General features: G+C 47.9%; 1 protein-coding gene across 2 annotated transcripts in view; it reads right to left on the bottom strand.

Annotated features, from left to right (window-relative positions):
* adgrg6 (adhesion G protein-coupled receptor G6) overlaps window positions 1-17,500 on the bottom strand; it is a 38,709-nt gene that overhangs the window by 899 nt on the left and 20,310 nt on the right. For both annotated transcript variants that reach the window (XR_015713223.1, XM_087805732.1), the window contains exons 3-26: window positions 15,371-15,718; window positions 15,166-15,293; window positions 14,317-14,590; window positions 14,079-14,252; window positions 13,747-13,812; window positions 10,258-10,349; window positions 10,150-10,202; window positions 10,059-10,085; window positions 9,858-10,000; window positions 9,685-9,796; window positions 9,116-9,204; window positions 8,992-9,056; window positions 8,794-8,927; window positions 8,573-8,738; window positions 8,380-8,517; window positions 8,208-8,324; window positions 8,105-8,150; window positions 7,939-8,042; window positions 6,489-6,616; window positions 6,136-6,404; window positions 5,960-6,062; window positions 355-496; window positions 162-294; window positions 1-66 (exon numbers count right to left, since the gene is read on the bottom strand). The exon at window positions 1-66 is cut by the window's left edge and continues 36 nt beyond it. Coding sequence is in view for 1 of the 2 variants with exons in the window: in XM_087805732.1 (XP_087661858.1) it covers window positions 1-66; window positions 162-294; window positions 355-496; window positions 5,960-6,062; window positions 6,136-6,404; window positions 6,489-6,616; window positions 7,939-8,042; window positions 8,105-8,150; window positions 8,208-8,324; window positions 8,380-8,517; window positions 8,573-8,738; window positions 8,794-8,927; window positions 8,992-9,056; window positions 9,116-9,204; window positions 9,685-9,796; window positions 9,858-10,000; window positions 10,059-10,085; window positions 10,150-10,202; window positions 10,258-10,349; window positions 13,747-13,812; window positions 14,079-14,252; window positions 14,317-14,590; window positions 15,166-15,293; window positions 15,371-15,718 (3,117 nt within the window). In the remaining variant the exon portion in view is untranslated. The remainder of the gene's footprint in view (window positions 67-161; window positions 295-354; window positions 497-5,959; window positions 6,063-6,135; window positions 6,405-6,488; window positions 6,617-7,938; window positions 8,043-8,104; window positions 8,151-8,207; window positions 8,325-8,379; window positions 8,518-8,572; window positions 8,739-8,793; window positions 8,928-8,991; window positions 9,057-9,115; window positions 9,205-9,684; window positions 9,797-9,857; window positions 10,001-10,058; window positions 10,086-10,149; window positions 10,203-10,257; window positions 10,350-13,746; window positions 13,813-14,078; window positions 14,253-14,316; window positions 14,591-15,165; window positions 15,294-15,370; window positions 15,719-17,500) is intronic.

The raw sequence follows: 17,500 nt of genomic DNA on the forward strand, positions 1-17,500 counted from the left end.
GGATCCTCCTCCACTGGGTCTGGACGTTCTCCTTGAGCAGGCAGTGGAACACGAAGATGAAGAACCCTGAGGAGCAGACACACCTGGTCAAGCCCCGCCCCCTTCACGCCCCGCCCCTTCACGCCCCGCCCCTTCAAGCCCCGCCCCTCGGGGGGTCGTACCTTGCAGCGAGTTGAAGATGGCGAACAGGTACAGGAAGGGGACGCTGACGGGGCCCCAGGCGAACAAGGCGAAGCCCCAGGTCATCCCGAGCAGGAAGGTGAGGCTGACCACGCTGCGCAGGTTCCTCAGGACCTGATGGTGAACCGGGGTTAGAACGTGCCCGCCGTGGGCGCTGACCTTTGACCTACGGACCTCGTCCCTCACGCCGCGGCGCCCGCTGCGCCCGCAGATCTGCATCATGACCACGACGAACATGGCAACGTTGAGCAGGAAGATCAGGCAGAAGTAGACGACGCAGGTCGAGTAGAAGACGCCGGAGCTCGTGATCCAGCAGCTGCAACACAACAGTGTGTAGTTGTCTGAGTGTGTAGTTGTCTGAGTGTGTAGTTGTCTGAGTGTGTAGTTGTCTTAGTCTGTTGTTGTCTTAGTGTGTAGTTGTCTGAGTGTGTAGTTGTCTTAGTGTGTAGTTGTCTTAGTGTGTAGTTGTCTTAGTGTTGTTGTCTTAGTGTGTTGTTGTCTTAGTGTGTTGTTGTCTTAGTCTGTTGTTGTCTTAGTGTGTAGTTGTCTTAGTGTGTAGTTGTCTTAGTGTGTAGTTGTCTTAGTGTGTAGTTGTCTTAGTGTGTAGTTGTCTTAGTGTGTAGTTGTCTTAGTGTGTTGTTGTCTTAGTGTGTAGTTGTCTTAGTGTGTAGTTGTCTTAGTGTGTAGTTGTCTTAGTGTGTTGTTGTCTTAGTGTGTAGTTGTCTGAGTGCGTGTTTGTCTTAGTGTGTTGTTGTCTTAGTGTGTAGTTGTCTTAGTGTTGTTGTCTTAGTGTGTAGTTGTCTTAGTGTGTTGTTGTCTTAGTGTGTTGTTGTCTTAGTGTGTTTGTGTCTTAGTGTGTTGTTGTCTGAGTGTGTAGTTGTCTTAGTGTGTTGTTGTCTTAGTGTGTAGTTGTCTGAGTGTGTAGTTGTCTTAGTGTGTTGTTGTCTTAGTGTGTTGTTGTCTTAGTGTGTAGTTGTCTTAGTGTTGTTGTCTTAGTGTGTAGTTGTCTTAGTGTGTTGTTGTCTTAGTGTGTTGTTGTGTTAGTGTGTTGTTGTCTTAGTGTGTTGTTGTCTTAGTGTGTAGTTGTCTGAGTGTGTTGTTGTCTTAGTGTGTAGTTGTCTGAGTGTGTTGTTGTCTTAGTGTGTTGTTGTCTTAGTGTGTTGTTGTCTTAGTGTGTTGTTGTCTTAGTGTGTTTGTGTCTAAGTGTGTTGTTGTCTGAGTGTGTAGTTGTCTGAGTGTGTTGTTGTCTTAGTGTGTTGTTGTCTTAGTGTGTTGTTGTCTGAGTGTGTAGTTGTCTGAGTGTGTTGTTGTCTTAGTGTGTTGTTGTCTTAGTGTGTTGTTGTCTTAGTGTGTTTGTGTCTTAGTGTGTTGTTGTCTGAGTGTGTAGTTGTCTTAGTGTGTTGTTGTCTTAGTGTGTAGTTGTCTGAGTGTGTAGTTGTCTTAGTGTGTTGTTGTCTTAGTGTGTTGTTGTCTTAGTGTGTAGTTGTCTTAGTGTGTAGTTGTCTTAGTGTGTTGTTGTATTAGTGTGTTTGTGTCTGAGTGTGTTGTTGTCTTAGTGTGTTGTTGTCTTAGTGTGTTGTTGTCTTAGTGTGTTGTTGTCTGAGTGTGAAGTTGTCTTAGTGTGTAGTTGTCTTAGTGTGTTTGTGTCTTAGTGTGTTGTTGTCTTAGTGTTTAGTTGTCTTAGTGTGTTGTTGTCTTAGTGTGTTGTTGTCTTAGTGTGTTGTTGTCTGAGTGTGTTTGTGTCTTAGTGTGTTTGTGTCTTAGTGTGTTGTTGTCTGAGTGTGTAGTTGTCTGAGTGTGTTGTTGTCTTAGTGTGTTGTTGTCTTAGTGTGTTGTTGTGTTAGTGTGTAGTTGTCTTAGTGTGTAGTTGTCTTAGTGTGTAGTTGTCTTAGTGTTGTTGTCTTAGTGTGTTGTTGTCTTAGTGTGTAGTTGTCTTAGTGTAGTTGTCTTAGTGTGTTGTTGTCTTAGTGTGTTTTTGTCTTAGTGTGTAGTTGTCTTAGTGTAGTTGTCTCAGTGTGTAGTTGTCTTGGTGTTGTTGTCATAGTGTGTTGTTGTCTTAGTGTGTAGTTGTCTTAGTGTGTAGTTGTCTTATTGTGTTGTTGTATTAGTGTGTTTGTGTCTTAGTGTGTTGTTGTCTTCGTGTGTAGTTGTCTTAGTGTGTTGTTGTCTTAGTGTGTTGTTGTCTTAGTGTGTTTGTGTCTAAGTGTGTTGTTGTCTGAGTGTGTAGTTGTCTTAGTGTGTAGTTGTCTTAGTGTGTAGTTGTCTGAGTGTGTTGTTGTCTGAGTGTGTTGTTGTCTTAGTGTGTAGTTGTCTGAGTGTGTTGTTGTCTGAGTGTGTTGTTGTCTTAGTGTGTTGTTGTCTGAGTGTGTAGTTGTCTGAGTGTGTTGTCGTCTTAGTGTGTTGTTGTCTTAGTGTTTAGTTGTCTTAGTGTGTAGTTGTCTTAGTGTGTTGTTGTCTTAGTGTGTAGTTGTCTTAGTGTGTTGTTGTCTTAGTCTGTTGTTGTCTTAGTGTGTAGTTGTCTTAGTGTGTAGTTGTCTTAGTGTGTTGTTGTCTTAGTGTGTTGTTGTCTTAGTGTGTTGTTGTCTTAGTGTGTTGTTGTGTTAGTGTGTAGTTGTCTTAGTGTGTAGTTGTCTTAGTGTTGTTGTCTTAGTGTGTTGTTGTCTTAGTGTGTAGTTGTCTTAGTGTAGTTGTCGTAGTGTGTTGTTGTCTTAGTGTGTTGTTGTCTTGGTGTGTAGTTGTTTTAGTGTAGTTGTCTCAGTGTGTAGTTGTCTTGGTGTTGTTGTCATAGTGTGTTATTGTCTTAGTGTGTAGTTGTCTTAGTGTGTTTTGTCTTAGTGTGTTGTTGTCTGAGTGTGTTGTTGTCTTAGTGTGTTGTTGTCTTAGTGTGTTGTTGTCTTAGTGTGTTGTTGTGTTAGTGTGTAGTTGTCTTAGTGTGTAGTTGTCTTAGTGTTGTTGTCTTAGTGTGTTGTTGTCTTAGTGTGTAGTTGTCTAAGTGTAGTTGTCTTAGTGTGTTGTTGTCTTAGTGTGTTGTTGTCTTAGTGTGTAGTTGTTTTAGTGTAGTTGTCTCAGTGTGTAGTTGTCTTGGTGTTGTTGTCATAGTGTGTTATTGTCTTAGTGTGTAGTTGTCTTAGTGTGTAGTTGTCTTAGTGTGTTGTTGTCTTAGTGTGTTTTGTCTTAGTGTGTTGTTGTCTTAGTGTGTAGTTGTCTTAGTGTGTTGTTGTCTTAGTGTTTAGTTGTCTTAGTGTGTTGTTGTCTTAGTGTGTAGTTGTCTTAGTGTTGTTGTCTTAGTGTGTAGTTGTCTTAGTGTTGTTGTCTTAGTGTGTTGTTGTCTTAGTGTGTAGTTGTCTTAGTGTGTTGTTGTCTTAGTGTGTAGTTGTCTTAGTGTGTTTGTGTCTTAGTGTGTAGTTGTCTGAGTGTGTAGTTGTCTGAGTGTGTTGTTGTCTTAGTGTGTTGTTGTCTTAGTGTGTTGTTATCTTAGTGTGTTGTTGTCTTAGTGTGTTTGTGTCTTAGTGTGTTGTTGTCTTAGTGTGTTGTTGTCTTAGTGTGTTTGTGTCTAAGTGTGTAGTTGTCTGAGTGTGTTGTTGAGTTGTCTGAGTGTGTAGTTGTCTGAGTGTGTTGTTGTCTTAGTGTGTAGTTGTCTGAGTGTGTTGTTGAGTTGTCTGAGTGTGTTGTTGTCTTAGTGTGTAGTTGTCTGAGTGTGTTGTTGTCTTAGTGTGTAGTTGTCTGAGTGTGTTGTTGAGTTGTCTGAGTGTGTTGTTGTCTTAGTGTGTAGTTGTCTTAGTGTGTTGTTGTCTTAGTGTGTTGTTGTCTTAGTGTGTTGTTGTCTTAGTGTGTTTGTGTCTAAGTGTGTTGTTGTCTGAGTGTGTAGTTGTCTGAGTGTGTTGTTGTCTTAGTGTGTTGTTGTCTTAGTGTGTTGTTGTCTTAGTGTGTAGTTGTCTTAGTGTGTTGTTGTCTTAGTGTGTTGTTGTCTTAGTGTGTTGTTGTCTTAGTGTGTTTGTGTCTTAGTGTGTTGTTGTCTGAGTGTGTAGTTGTCTGAGTTTGTTGTTGTCTTAGTTTGTTGTTGTCTAAGTGTGTTGTTGTCTTAGTGTGTTTGTGTCTTAGTGTGTTGTTGTCTGAGTGTGTAGTTGTCTGAGTGTGTTGTTGTCTTAGTGTGTTGTTGTCTTTGTGTGTTGTTGTCTGAGTGTTTTTGTGTCTTAGTGTGTTTGTGTCTTAGTGTGTTGTTGTCTGAGTGTGTAGTTGTCTGAGTGTGTTGTTGTCTTAGTGTGTTGTTGTCTTAGTGTGTTGTTGTCTGAGTGTGTTTGTGTCTTAGTGTGTTTGTGTCTTAGTGTGTTGTTGTCTGAGTGTGTAGTTGTCTGAGTGTGTTGTTGTCTTAGTGTGTTGTTGTCTTAGTGTTTAGTTGTCTTAGTGTGTAGTTGTCTTAGTGTGTTGTTGTCTTAGTGTGTTGTTGTCTTAGTGTGTTGTTGTCTTAGTGTGTTGTTGTGTTAGTGTGTAGTTGTCTTAGTGTGTAGTTGTCTTAGTGTTTAGTTGTCTTAGTGTGTAGTTGTCTTAGTGTGTTGTTGTCTTAGTGTGTAGTTGTCTTGGTGTTGTTGTCATAGTGTGTAGTTGTCTTAGTGTGTAGTTGTCTTAGTGTGTTGTTGTCTTAGTGTGTTTGTGTCTTAGTGTGTTGTTGTCTTAGTGTGTAGTTGTCTTAGTGTGTTGTTGTCTTAGTGTGTTGTTGTCTTAGTGTTTAGTTGTCTTAGTGTGTTGTTGTCTTAGTGTGTAGTTGTCTTAGTGTGTAGTTGTCTTAGTGTTGTTGTCTTAGTGTGTAGTTGTCTTAGTGTGTTGTTGTCTTAGTGTGTTATTGTCTTAGTGTGTAGTTGTCTTAGTGTGTAGTTGTCTTAGTGAGTGTTTGTCTTAGTGTGTTGTTTTCTTAGTGTGTTTGTGTCTTAGTGTGTTGTTGTCTTAGTGCGTAGTTGTCTTAGTGTTGTTGTCTTAGTGTGTTGTTGTCTTAGTGTGTTTGTGTCTTAGTGTGTTGTTGTCTTAGTGCGTAGTTGTCTTAGTGTTGTTGTCTTAGTGTGTTGTTGTCTTAGTGTGTAGTTGTCTTAGTGTGAAGTTGTCTTAGTGTGTTGTTGTCTTAGTGTGTAGTTGTCTTAGTGCGTGTTTGTCTTAGTGTGTTGTTGTCTTAGTGTGTAGTTGTCTTAGTGTTGTTGTCTTAGTATGTAGTTGTCTTAGTGTGTTGTTGTCTTAGTGTGTTGTTGTCTTAGTGTTTAGTTGTCTTAGTGTGTTGTTGTCTTAGTGTGTTGTTGTCTTAGTGTTTAGTTGTCTTAGTGTGTAGTTGTCTTAGTGTTGTTGTCTTAGTGTGTAGTTGTCTTAGTGTTGCTGTCTTAGTGTGTTGTTGTCTTAGTGTGTTGTTGTCTTAGTGTGTTTGTGTCTTAGTGTGTTGTTGTCTGAGTGTGTAGTTGTCTTAGTGTGTAGTTGTCTTAGTGTGTAGTTGTCTTAGTGTGTAGTTGTCTGAGTGTGTTTGTGTCTTAGTGTGTTGTTGTCTTAGTGCGTAGTTGTCTTAGTGTTGTTGTCTTAGTGTGTTGTTGTCTTAGTGTGTTTGTGTCTTAGTGTGTTGTTATCTTAGTGCGTAGTTGTCTTAGTGTTGTTGTCTTAGTGTGTTGTTGTCTTAGTGTGTTGTTGTCTTAGTGTGTAGTTGTCTTAGTGTTGTTGTCTTAGTGTGTAGTTGTCTTAGTGTGTTGTTGTCAACGATGATGTCACGATGACATCTTTGGAAGAAAGACGAGTCAAACAAACGCACAACTCTGACGCCTGCTGTCCAGCGGCTCCTTTCCCGAACTCAAGCGGCCCGTACGAGTCTCTGCTCACCGCCACCACGACTCCCACCAGCAGGGCGGGGACACCTGCGCGACATGACATCGTCACGGCTGCGCGGACCGCACCGGGGTCAGAGGTCAGAGGTCAGAGGTCGCTCACCCCAGCCCAGGAGGCAGAACTTGAGCATGTAGCGGCGCACGTAAGTGTTGAAGACCTTGACCAGAGCGATGTACATGTGGACCGACTCCAGACCCATCCAGGTGAAGGAGGTGAGCAGGAAGTAGTGCAGCAGGAGCGCCACGGACACACAGGCCCCCGGCCACTGCAGCGCCGACACCCAGCCGTCCAGCAGGAAGAGCAGGTTGAGGAGCAGCAGCGACGCGCTCAGGTTCATCAGGATCTTGGACGGGTAGTCGCGCCGCAGCTTCCTGTGGCGACACCAGAGGTCAAGAGGTCGGCGCCACGCAAGGACGGCACGGGTGACCCCGGGACACGTCCGTCAAAGAACTCACTCAAAGAAGGAGTAGGTGAGCAGAGTCGCGGCCGAGAAGACGGCGGAGACGCCGCAGCCCACGTACGACACGAACGTCAACACGCGAGTCGTCCTCGCATCCATGTGAAGAGAAACTCCAGAGATGTCCTGCAGGGGGCGACACCGAGTCAGAAGGGACTCGCATATAGAAATGTATATTCACTGTATAGGCACACAAATACACTCATAAATATACACACAAATACACTCATAAACACATATACACACATTGTATATACACATACACCCAAGTACTGACTCGACCCTGAACCTTATCATCAACAATCACCAGAGTTTCAGTTTTGTCCACATTTAGCTTCAAAGTGTTTTCACTCATTGTTTGATTTTTAGCAACAATTGACTAAGTTCAGCCTCTGATCAGCTGATCAACAGCTGGATGTCATCAGCAAACATAAGAAACATCAGGATTTAACCAGAGGAATCAAGTACAAACAATAAAGGACCCAGAACAGAACCTTGAGGGACTCCACACAACCGAAGATTCAGACCTCATTTGATTGACAGATGAAACAGAAGGTATGATGAGAACCACTGGAACACAGACCCAGACAGTCTTCATCCCTCAGTCTTCAGGATCTGGTTCAACTGTGTCAAAGGCTGAGGACAGATCCAAGAGAACCAGAACATCATGATGTCACTGGACACCTTCAGTAAGACTGTCTCCGTAGATGTTTAAGAAGCCAGACTGAAACTTCTCATGGATGTCGCTCTGATCCAGGAACAGCTGCTCAGACACAACCTTCTCTGAGGTCTTGGACAAGAATGAAGATTAGAAATAGGCCTGAAATTACTGAGGTCAGTCGGGTCTAAGCCTGGCTTTTTAAGCAGAGGCTCCACAATGGTTTAAATTCATTAAAAACCCCTGTGGAAAGGGAGAGGTTCACCATATTGGTAACTCAGGTGCCAATTACATCAAATACTTTGATAAAAACCTACAAGGAAGGACGTCATCTGAGCAAGAGGAGGGTTTCTTCTTGTTCACTAGTGATGAAATATCACCCAAAGATACAGCAGTGAAGGAAGACCAAGAGGAGGAGAGGGGCTCAGAGACAGTAGGGGTTCCAAACAAAGGGGGAGAGATTTTCTCTTTGATCAATTTAATTTTGTCAGTAAAAACCTCAAAAATTAATTGATGTCAGCTTCACAGAAGACAGACGTGATTTGAGGAGCAGGAGACACTAGAGAATCGTGTCAAACAACACTTTGGGGTTTTTCTTATTTGCTGCTACCAGTTTCCTGATGTAATCAGATCAAGCAGTTTCCACCATCTCATTGTAAGAAGACAACACACACATATACACACACATATATATACACACACACATATACACACATATATACACACACACACATATATATATACACACACATATACACACACACACACACACACAAACACACACACACACCATCAGAACACCAAAGTGCGTCAGGTGATCACAGAGGCAGATGCTGAAGTTGTGATTGGACGACGAGAGTCTGCAGCCGTCAGAGCTCCACCCTCCAGCTCCACCTGGTGGACGTCAGACTCAGTTACCACCATGACATCATCAAAACCGTGGCTGCAGGGCCTACCGTCCAAGTAGAAGTCCCAGAAGACACAGAGAGGACTGAGAGGGGGCTGTGAAGAGAGACAGGTGAGTGACACAGGCGCAGGTGTGAGGGTCGGGGTGGTCACCTGGTCACTCAGGTGAGACACCTGGATCTGCACCGGCTCCGTCAGTCCGCTGATGCTCAGGTTGCTGACGCTGCTGGACACCACGAAGCTGCTGAGGGTCTGTCCGCCTGGCTGACCCTGCAACTCACACCCGGTTACACCTCTGACCTTTGACCTCAACCTCGGACCTCACCTCGAACAGTCTGACGCTGTCGAAGAACAGGAAGTGGATTCTGGTCCTGGACGAGGGGTCCAGAGACACGCCAGAGAGCAGAGAGGGTGGCAGGACCACCTGAGCCAGTGGTGTGTCCGTGTCTACGTCGAAGCTGATCTGTGAAAGCAGCAGAGGTCAGTGGAGGTCAACGGGTCAGCAGAGCTCATGTCACCTGAGGGTCACTAGTGTTTGGGAGTCTGAAGGCGCTGAAGGTGGATCCGTTGAAGCTGGAGACGTTGAAGGTCAAGATGCCCACGGACAGATGTCTGGAGGTGATGGACACAAACGGACCCTCGAACTCCACCCGCTGGACCAGGTCCTCCACCATCCTCAAGGCCCTGAAGGGTCCGCAGAGTTTAACACCTGTCAGGTCAAAGGTCACCGCACACTGACCTCTCCGAGGATGTGACCAGTGAAGTCTCAGAGCTGAGAACGTTGGAGATGATTGACACCACGGTGGACGCCAGAGAAACATTGATGTGAGCCACGAAGACGATCTGATGAAGCTTGTTGACGACCTTCGACACCTACGACACACACACACATCTGTGTATACGTGTGTGTGTGTATGTGTGTGTGTGTGTGTATCACCTCCTCAGAGGTCAGGGGGTTGTCAGAGAAGAAGACGAGTTGTTGTGCGACTTGAGCAGCGTTCTCTGTAGAGCAGCATCATGAGGATCGGACTCTCTGATTGGCCGAAGGATGAAGGTCCTACCTGCTGACACCTGGAGGTCGTCGATGTCGGTGCAGTTGCTAAAGTCAGCATCTGACCAATAGGAGGAGTAGTTCTGACTGTCGATCAAACTGTAGAGAGATCAAAGGTCACTTTGAATTCACAACAACAAACAACTGATCATCAGTGAGCAGCCAGTGTTCACACACACACACACACACACACGCGCACACACACACATACGCGCGCACGCACACACACACGCGCACACACACACACACACGTATGCACACACACACACATACGCGCGCACGCACACACACACATACGCGCACGCGCACGCACACACACACGCGCACACACACCCACACACATATGCACTGATATATTTACACACACACACACCTAAGCACGCACACACACACACACACACACACACACATATGCACTGATATATTTACACACACACACACACCTACGCACGCACACACACACACACACACACACACACAAACACAATTGCACTGATATATTTATACACACACACACACTGATATATTTATACACACATGCACTGATATATTCACACACACACAAACACACACGGTTACCAGCTTCTAGATGTGGTCTGGTCTTTGTTGGGAAAGCAGGGCAGGATCCGGGATGTTCCTGGTCGAGTCTCGGACCAGCGGTAGTGAAGCGGGTTTTCTTCTGCACAGTTTTCTGTCCAGTGAAGACATGATGAGTGTTGCCCGTGTCAAAGCACCAGGACCTGGACCCTCACCGACGAGGGAGACCATGATAGAGTCCGTCTGCAGCATCAGTCCAGAGACCAGGTCCAGGCGGGCGCTGGATATCCGGGCAGAGATGAGCGACTGGTCCAGACTCTGGTTGGAGACGTAGTAGTGCAGCAGAAGAGCACGACAGCTGAAGGTGCAGTCAGGACGTGTCAGGAGCGAGTGAAGACACCTGGACATAGACCCACCTGACGCCTCCACCCAGGTCACTCAGGCTGGACAGGAAACACTCGAGTCAGTTCTGAGTCATCCGAATGAGTCACTGATGAAACGGCATACCTGACAGCATCCACATCCACCTCGTGAGTCCAGTTCTGGAACGTCTCGTTGAGCTGGACAACCAAAGACAGGTGGACTAAAGAAGAGCAGCTGTGGAGGAGGACTTACCCAAAGGCTGACGACTCGCTCCAGTCTCTGATGACTCAACTGGCTCGGCTCCCGGAGCTCCAGTAACATCCAGATTCGGTAGAAAAGCACGTCTGTGAGAGGAGAGTCAGATGTTTGTGTTGAGTTGTGATCCAGACGCAGCAGGTTCTATCCAGTGTAGAGATGAAGGTTGTGTGACGTCAGTTCTGAACTGTCTTGACTGAGAATCAGACCCGTCTGTAGTCCACCTTCACCACATGCTCACAGAGGTCACTCATGCTAACAGAGTGGACCAGATGCTAATAAAGTGGAAACATGCTAAATTTGTAGACCACATGCCAACACAGTAGATCATATTGCCAACTAGGTAAGCAGGTTACAAGGTCAGGTTAAGAACGTCTAGTGGCTGATGTGCATGTCACGTGTTTAACTCAAGTGACGCTACAAAAGAGTTTAACATGCACTCCATTTAGAGACCAGAACCTAGAGCCATGATTCATGAAGCTACCACTAAGCTACATCCAGGCGAAATAGATCATCAAAAGAAGAAGAACCAGCATAATGGTTGAGAGCAAACCCCGAGACCTTCTGTGATTAGAACTTGTCAGACTTAGTCCTGGTCAGGAGGTCCAGAGTCAGAGCTGGTCCAGGTCAAAAAGTCAAGAGCCAAAACTTGTCCAGGTCAGAAGGTCAAGAGTAAGTTCCAGTCCAGGTCAGGATTTCAGGAATCAAAGCAGGTCCAGGTCAGAAGGTCCAGAGACAGATCTAGTCCAGGTCAAGCACACATTTGAGATGTGTAAGCTACTAGTGGGACGTACTGCGCCAGGAGGCTTCCCACCCACAGGAAACATGAGCGCCACATTTACATCCACATGGCTCGACAGGTGCTCTCTCTGCTGCTCCCTGGAGGTGACTAAGAGTAAGTTGAGCTGCTGATGGTGATACCAGACTTTGAGATTTTTCAACATGACTGGGAAGATGGTCTATGAATGAGTCTAGACTCTTCATAGGCTGTCCATCCGAGGTCCCACTGAGATCTAAAGTCTGAAGATCACCTAAGGTTGTGTCTGTAGTTGCTGTGCTGGTTTGGATGTTGTTGCTCTCTACTTTGACTTCGCAGTCCCTCACAGGGTATGTGTCTTTGCACAGCTTCAGATGTTTGGTGTCAGTGGAAAAACCTGGAGCAGCAGACTGGATGTTCTCAGGAAAAACTTTTTTTTTCACCTCATTCTCCGTCTGAAGAATTCTGGGATGAACGTCTGTGGGGTAAAACGCCGGGACAAACTGGAGGGACATAGTCGGGCTTGAGTCTGGAGTCCAGGACTTGGGCCTGGACAACTTGTTATGGGGTTCAGAGGAGAGCTGCAAAATGGGGAGAGGTGGGGTGAGGAGGACGGGAGCAGTGAACAGTGAGTGTGAGGAAAGCGATATGCTGAGTTGAGGAGCGACTGACAGAGAAGGATACACAACAAAGTCATCTGAGTCAGCCTCCTTGACATAAGTGTCGGACAAGACAGTCTGAGCAGGGGTTTCGGTCAGAACCAGAACAGATGGAGGACTGAAGTCAAATGACCTGATAACCCCGTCAAGGCGGGACCTTGAGGCTGCCCTGCCATAACTCAGACAGGAGAAGGAATAGGCTGGTCCAGTCTGCCTAGATGCAACAAGGACCCTGGATTGTCCAGGGACTGATCGATCAGGCGGGATGTACCTGTCAATCAAACCTCTCTGATGAGGTAGTCGCCCTGACAGTGGCTCAAATATACTGGAAGTCTTGGCAGTGGTTCCAGGTCCAGGCCAGGCAGTACTAGGCTGTCCAGGTCTGTTTGCTGTGAGTGGAACTGCTTTGTCTGGAGGAGGCACAAGGTGTCGGCTGAGGCCTGATAGAAAGAAATTGAATTCCCTCAGCCCCACATCATGGTGTTCAGACCACACCAGTAAGTGGGACTCTGAGCACCAGGAGGGAGTGTGCTGCACTGGAGATGGGACAAAATTGATACTGTAGTAGTAGGAGGAACCGACTGTGCTTTTGCTGGTTCTTAAGACTTCAAAAGTAGCCTGTGTAAAGTTTTTTTGAATCTCTGTGATCAGGGGTTCTGGTGGTCCATGGAGAATGTCACCAGTCCAACCTTTAGCTTGCTTTGACTCAGGTACAGTTGAGAGTGCACCTGCAACCGGTTTTGTTTTCCCGTTTGACTCTGGCCCACTGTCACAAGAGGCAGGGGGAGGTTTCCAGCTCCTCTGGGTCTCTAGGTTGTCAAGGTGTTGTGGAACAGTACCTGCAGAGGTTGTTGCCTGGTCAGTCCGTTTGCTTCTGTGGGACGTGGGCACAGTCATGGTCTTCAAAAAGGGACGTTTGAACTGAGCAGGTTTAGTGACTCCACCAATCACCGGAAGAGGTGCTATGACCCTCAACTGAATGATCTGACGGCCATTTATGCTCCTTTTCCTTCCATGCCAGACCAGTGGGGTGGAGATGAAGCCTAGGGATGTCTTAGAGCCATGGGGGGCCAGACGTCGTGGACGGTAGGATGGTCTCTGCTCTGAGGGTGGTGTAGAATCTAATGCAAGGGCCAGTTTGCCACCAAATGGCGCGCGATTCGTTGGTCCATGAGAATACTGTTTAGAAGGAGGGAGGCCAGGAGGAGTCGGTGTTCTCAGGAGAAGATGGGACCTGGAACTCCTTCTACTCCAGATTCCAGATCCCTGGTGAGGAAAAGCTGTGGCAAAAATTTCAAACATGTGACGACAACAACAACAACAACACTTAACCAGCAATGGCTGCAATTGTTTCATCACAGTAGAGACGAACTCTCGAATTTACCGAAAGCATCTCACCCTCTACATGTAGCAGATCCTGAACTAGCTCCAAAGCCAAATTATTCAGTTAACAAGGATGAGCAGCTGAGCAGGTCCAGGTGACATTCAGACCCTTAAGAACCAAATGTTGATTCACTTACAAACTATTGTGATGAAACAAAAGGCACAGTCACCCGATGGTTTAGTAGACTTTTTTCACCATGATTCTTCACCATCAAGACCAGGTTCAGAAGGAGCCAGCAGACTCGTCTTCCACGTCACTTACCAGCAACAAAGGAGAAGCTGACCGCGGAGGTGGTGAAGGGGGAGGAGCTGATGGGAGAGGCTGGACTTATGGAGCTGATGGTTAGCAACATGCTAGGTGTGGGGAGTGGGTGACGAGGCTTAGAAATGGCTGACATGAGACAGAACAACATCATGAATGAAGACGATGAAGGAGTGATTGATGACGAGGAGGAAGCATGAGGATTAGTGGGCGGGGCTTACCATGAGCGTTAGTAGTGAGAGTGTAAACAGATGATGACGCAGCTGACGAGAGAAACACAAGTTACACTAACACACGTGTGTGTACATGTCAGTGTGTGTGTGACATTACAGGTAAGTGAAGATATTCAACGTAAGCACCAGAGAAGTTGTTTGAGGAATCTAAGGACCAGATCTGAAAAAGGTCCAGGACTAAGTGTTTCCCACCTGGACAGTCTGATCCTGGAGCATCACAGCCGGTGCTGACAGGTGTGTTGGTGGGCGAAGACACACCTGCAATCAAAGACAGGCGTATCAGGTTATATGTGTGTTTGCGTCTATGTTTGTGTGTGTGTGTGTGTGTGTGTGTGTGAGCTTCATAGTCCACATTTAAGTGCGATTGTGAGCTTCAGTGTGTAATTATGTTTTGTACGTGTGTGTGTGTGTGTGTGTGTAAGCATCAGTGTGTCTCTGTGAAAATCAATGTGTAAGTTTGAGTGTGTCTGGGAGTATCAGTGTGTAGTTGTGTGTGTCTTTGATGCTCGTGTTCCTAAACCCACTGCAGCTCAGGGTGTTGTCGGTCTGGGCCAGTCCTGCAGGGACGTCCCAGTAGCTGTTGTCCCAGTCCAGCACGTTCCCACTGCTCCGGCAGGTGAGCTCACTGAGCTGCTGAGGCGTCATGCTGAAGTTCCACAGTCGCAGGTTGTAGATGTTCCCGTCAACATCCGGTGGTCCTGCAGACCCAGGATGCCAAGGTCAGACCTGCTGTAGACCATAGGCGCCCTGTGAGTAGCTCACCTCCCAGTCTGAACCTCCCGCCTCCTGGCACGGTGAGCCCTCTGGTGGTGGAGCAGGACCTGACTCGGTAGTTCCCGTCCAGAAACACCGCCACAGTACCAGCGGAGGTCCAGAGCACGCAGCCGGGCCTCATGCAGCAGAAGTCTCCTGGCGTGACGATTGACTCGAGGGAGCACGCGACGCCACCGACCACCAGAACCATGCCGCTCTGGTTCCAACCCAAACCCAGCTGTGTGATGCCGCTGTGGTCAGTGTAGCTGAAGAGCCACTCTTTCTGTCACCATGACGACATGTTGAGGAGACGTGACAACAACTGTAAGATAAGACTCACAAAAGCACAGAAGGTCGTTTCCAGATGCGACTACAGAAGAGATTCTGTTGAACCTGGTGATTGTTGAAGCCAACACCTCTTCCTAACCTCACCCAGAGGATCAAACATCTCGCCTGCACTGTGCTCCTCAACACTAGTGGCTGCCAAGAAGAGCTAAGAACCTCCTCAATGACATACTCGAGAACCAGAAGAACATACTTTACCTACTTCACCAGCTTGAGGAGGAGCGACTGACCGAGCACTACATTAAAGGTGGTACCAGAGACAGCATTCATGGATCACCCAAGATGCACAAACCTTAAACCATCAAAGAGCTTTTTGTTTCCTTCCCACTGTTTTTCAGTGTCAGGACTAGTCTATCGCCACGTAAAGGTCTTTTGAGGAAATCAATGCTCAGGCTAGAGAGGAGTTAGAAGGAGTTCAAGAAAACTCTCATGAGAACCTCTATGAACATAGTCTCGCCATCAAACCCTTCCCTTATCCTACAGATGATGATGTCCAGCCTCATGTCATGTCACCTGTTGACGTGTGTTTCGCTCCAGTTCGAAGCAGACGGTCAGTTGACTGAGCGTCGGGAAGGTGATTGAACCACTGACGCTCATGACGCCGGCGACCGCGACTTTCTTGTTCCTCAAGGCCACAGTGACTGCAGGACATGGGAGAAGATGAAGCATTAGATTGACCACCACCTCAGGTGGGCCTCACCTGTTGTACGGCACTTACCGTGGCGGTAGCTTGCCATGAAACCGCGCTTCTGCACGCTGAAGTCCGACATGAAGTGCAGCTCCATCAGGTTTGTGCTGGAGTTCAGAGTCAGGCTGCTCGCCGTGGGCCCGCAGAACCGGACATCTGCGTGTCCAGTGCTGACCACCAACGAGTCGTAGACGCATCCTGGCGCCTCCTCGAGGTCAAAGTCCAGGAAGGACAGTTGCACGATGGAGCCTGCAGGCGCCTGGATGGTCCATCTGCAGGTCACAGAGTTGGGGTACTTCTGTGGGTAGCAGGGCGACGTCAGGTGACCCGAAGACTCTGTGAGCAGCAGGTCACAGCTGGTAGAGATGCAGCCCTTCACTGGAGGAGATGCCAGACGTCAGAGAGGAGGAGACATGAGGAGGTCCAGCAGAGAGGAGGAGTCATGTGGAGGTCCAGCAGAGAGGAGGAGATAGAAGGAGGTCCAGCAGAGAGGAGGAGTCATGTGGAGGTCCAGCAGAGAGGAGGAGATAGAAGGAGGTCCAGCAGAGAGGAGGAGATAGAAGGAAGTCCAGCAGAGAGGAGGAGTCATGTGGAGGTCCAGCAGAGAGGAGGAGATAGAAGGAGGTCCAGCAGAGAGGAGGAGACATGAGGATGTCCAGCAGAGAGGAGGAGTCATGTGGAGGTCCAGCAGAGAGGAGGAGATAGAAGGAAGTCCAGCAGACAGGAGGAGTCATGTGGAGGTCCAGCAGAGAGGAGGAGTCATGTGGAGGTCCAGCAGAGAGGAGGAGATAGAAGGAAGTCCAGCAGAGAGGAGGAGTCATGTGGATGTCCAGCAGAGAGGAGGAGATAGAAGGAAGTCCAGCAGAGAGGAGGAGTCATGTGGATGTCCAGCAGAGAGGAGGAGATAGAAGGAAGTCCAGCAGAGAGGAGGAGTCATGTGGATGTCCAGCAGAGAGGAGGAGATAGAAGGAAGTCCAGCAGAGAGGAGGAGTCATGTGGAGGTCCAGCAGAGAGGAGGAGATAGAAGGAAGTCCAGCAGAGAGGAGGAGTCATGTGGATGTCCAGCAGAGAGGAGGAGATAGAAGGAAGTCCAGCAGAGAGGCGGAGTCATGTGGAGGTCCAGCAGAGAGGAGGAGTCATGTGGAGGTCCAGCAGAGAGGAGGAGATAGAAGGAAGTCCAGCAGAGAGGAGGAGTCATGTGGAGGTCCAGCAGAGAGGAGGAGTCATGTGGATGTCCAGCAGAGAGGAGGAGATAGAAGGAAGTCCAGCAGAGAGGAGGAGTCATGTGGAGGTCCAGCAGAGAGGAGGAGATAGAAGGAAGTCCAGCAGAGAGGAGGAGTCATGTGGATGTCCAGCAGAGAGGAGGAGATAGAAGGAAGTCCAGCAGAGAGGAGGAGTCATGTGGAGGTCCAGCAGAGAGGAGGAGATAGAAGGAAGTCCAGCAGAGAGGAGGAGTCATGTGGATGTCCAGCAGAGAGGAGGAGATAGAAGGAAGTCCAGCAGAGAGGCGGAGTCATGTGGAGGTCCAGCAGAGAGGAGGAGTCATGTGGAGGTCCAGCAGAGAGGAGGAGATAGAAGGAAGTCCAGCAGAGAGGAGGAGTCATGTGGATGTCCAGCAGAGAGGAGGAGATAGAAGGAAGTCCAGCAGAGAGGCGGAGTCATGTGGAGGTCCAGCAGAGAGGAGGAGATAGAAGGAAGTCCAGCAGAGAGGCGGAGTCATGTGGAGGTCCAGCAGAGAGGAGGAGTCATGTGGATGTCCAGCAGAGAGGAGGAGATAGAAGGAAGTCCAGCAGAGAGGCGGAGTCATGTGGAGGTCCAGCAGAGAGGAGGAGTCATGTGGAGGTCCAGCAGAGAGGAGGAGTCATGTGGAGGTCCAGCAGAGAGGAGGAGTCATGTGGAGGTCCAGCAGAGAGGAGGAGATAGAAGGAAGTCCAGCAGAGAGGAGGAGTCATGTGGATGTCCAGCAGAGAGGAGGAGATAGAAGGAAGTCCAGCAGAGAGGAGGAGTCATGTGGAGGTCCAGCAGAGAGGAGGAGATAGAAGGAGGTCCAGCAGAGAGGAGGAGACATGAGGAGGTCCAGCAGAGAGGAGGAGTCATGTGGAGGTCCAGCAGAGAGGAGGAGATAGAAGGAGGTCCAGCAGAGAGGAGGAGTCATGTGGA

Source organism: Callionymus lyra, chromosome 13 (assembly GCF_982586985.1).
Source record: "Callionymus lyra chromosome 13, fCalLyr1.hap1.1, whole genome shotgun sequence".
Lineage (NCBI taxonomy): Eukaryota > Metazoa > Chordata > Actinopteri > Syngnathiformes > Callionymidae > Callionymus > Callionymus lyra.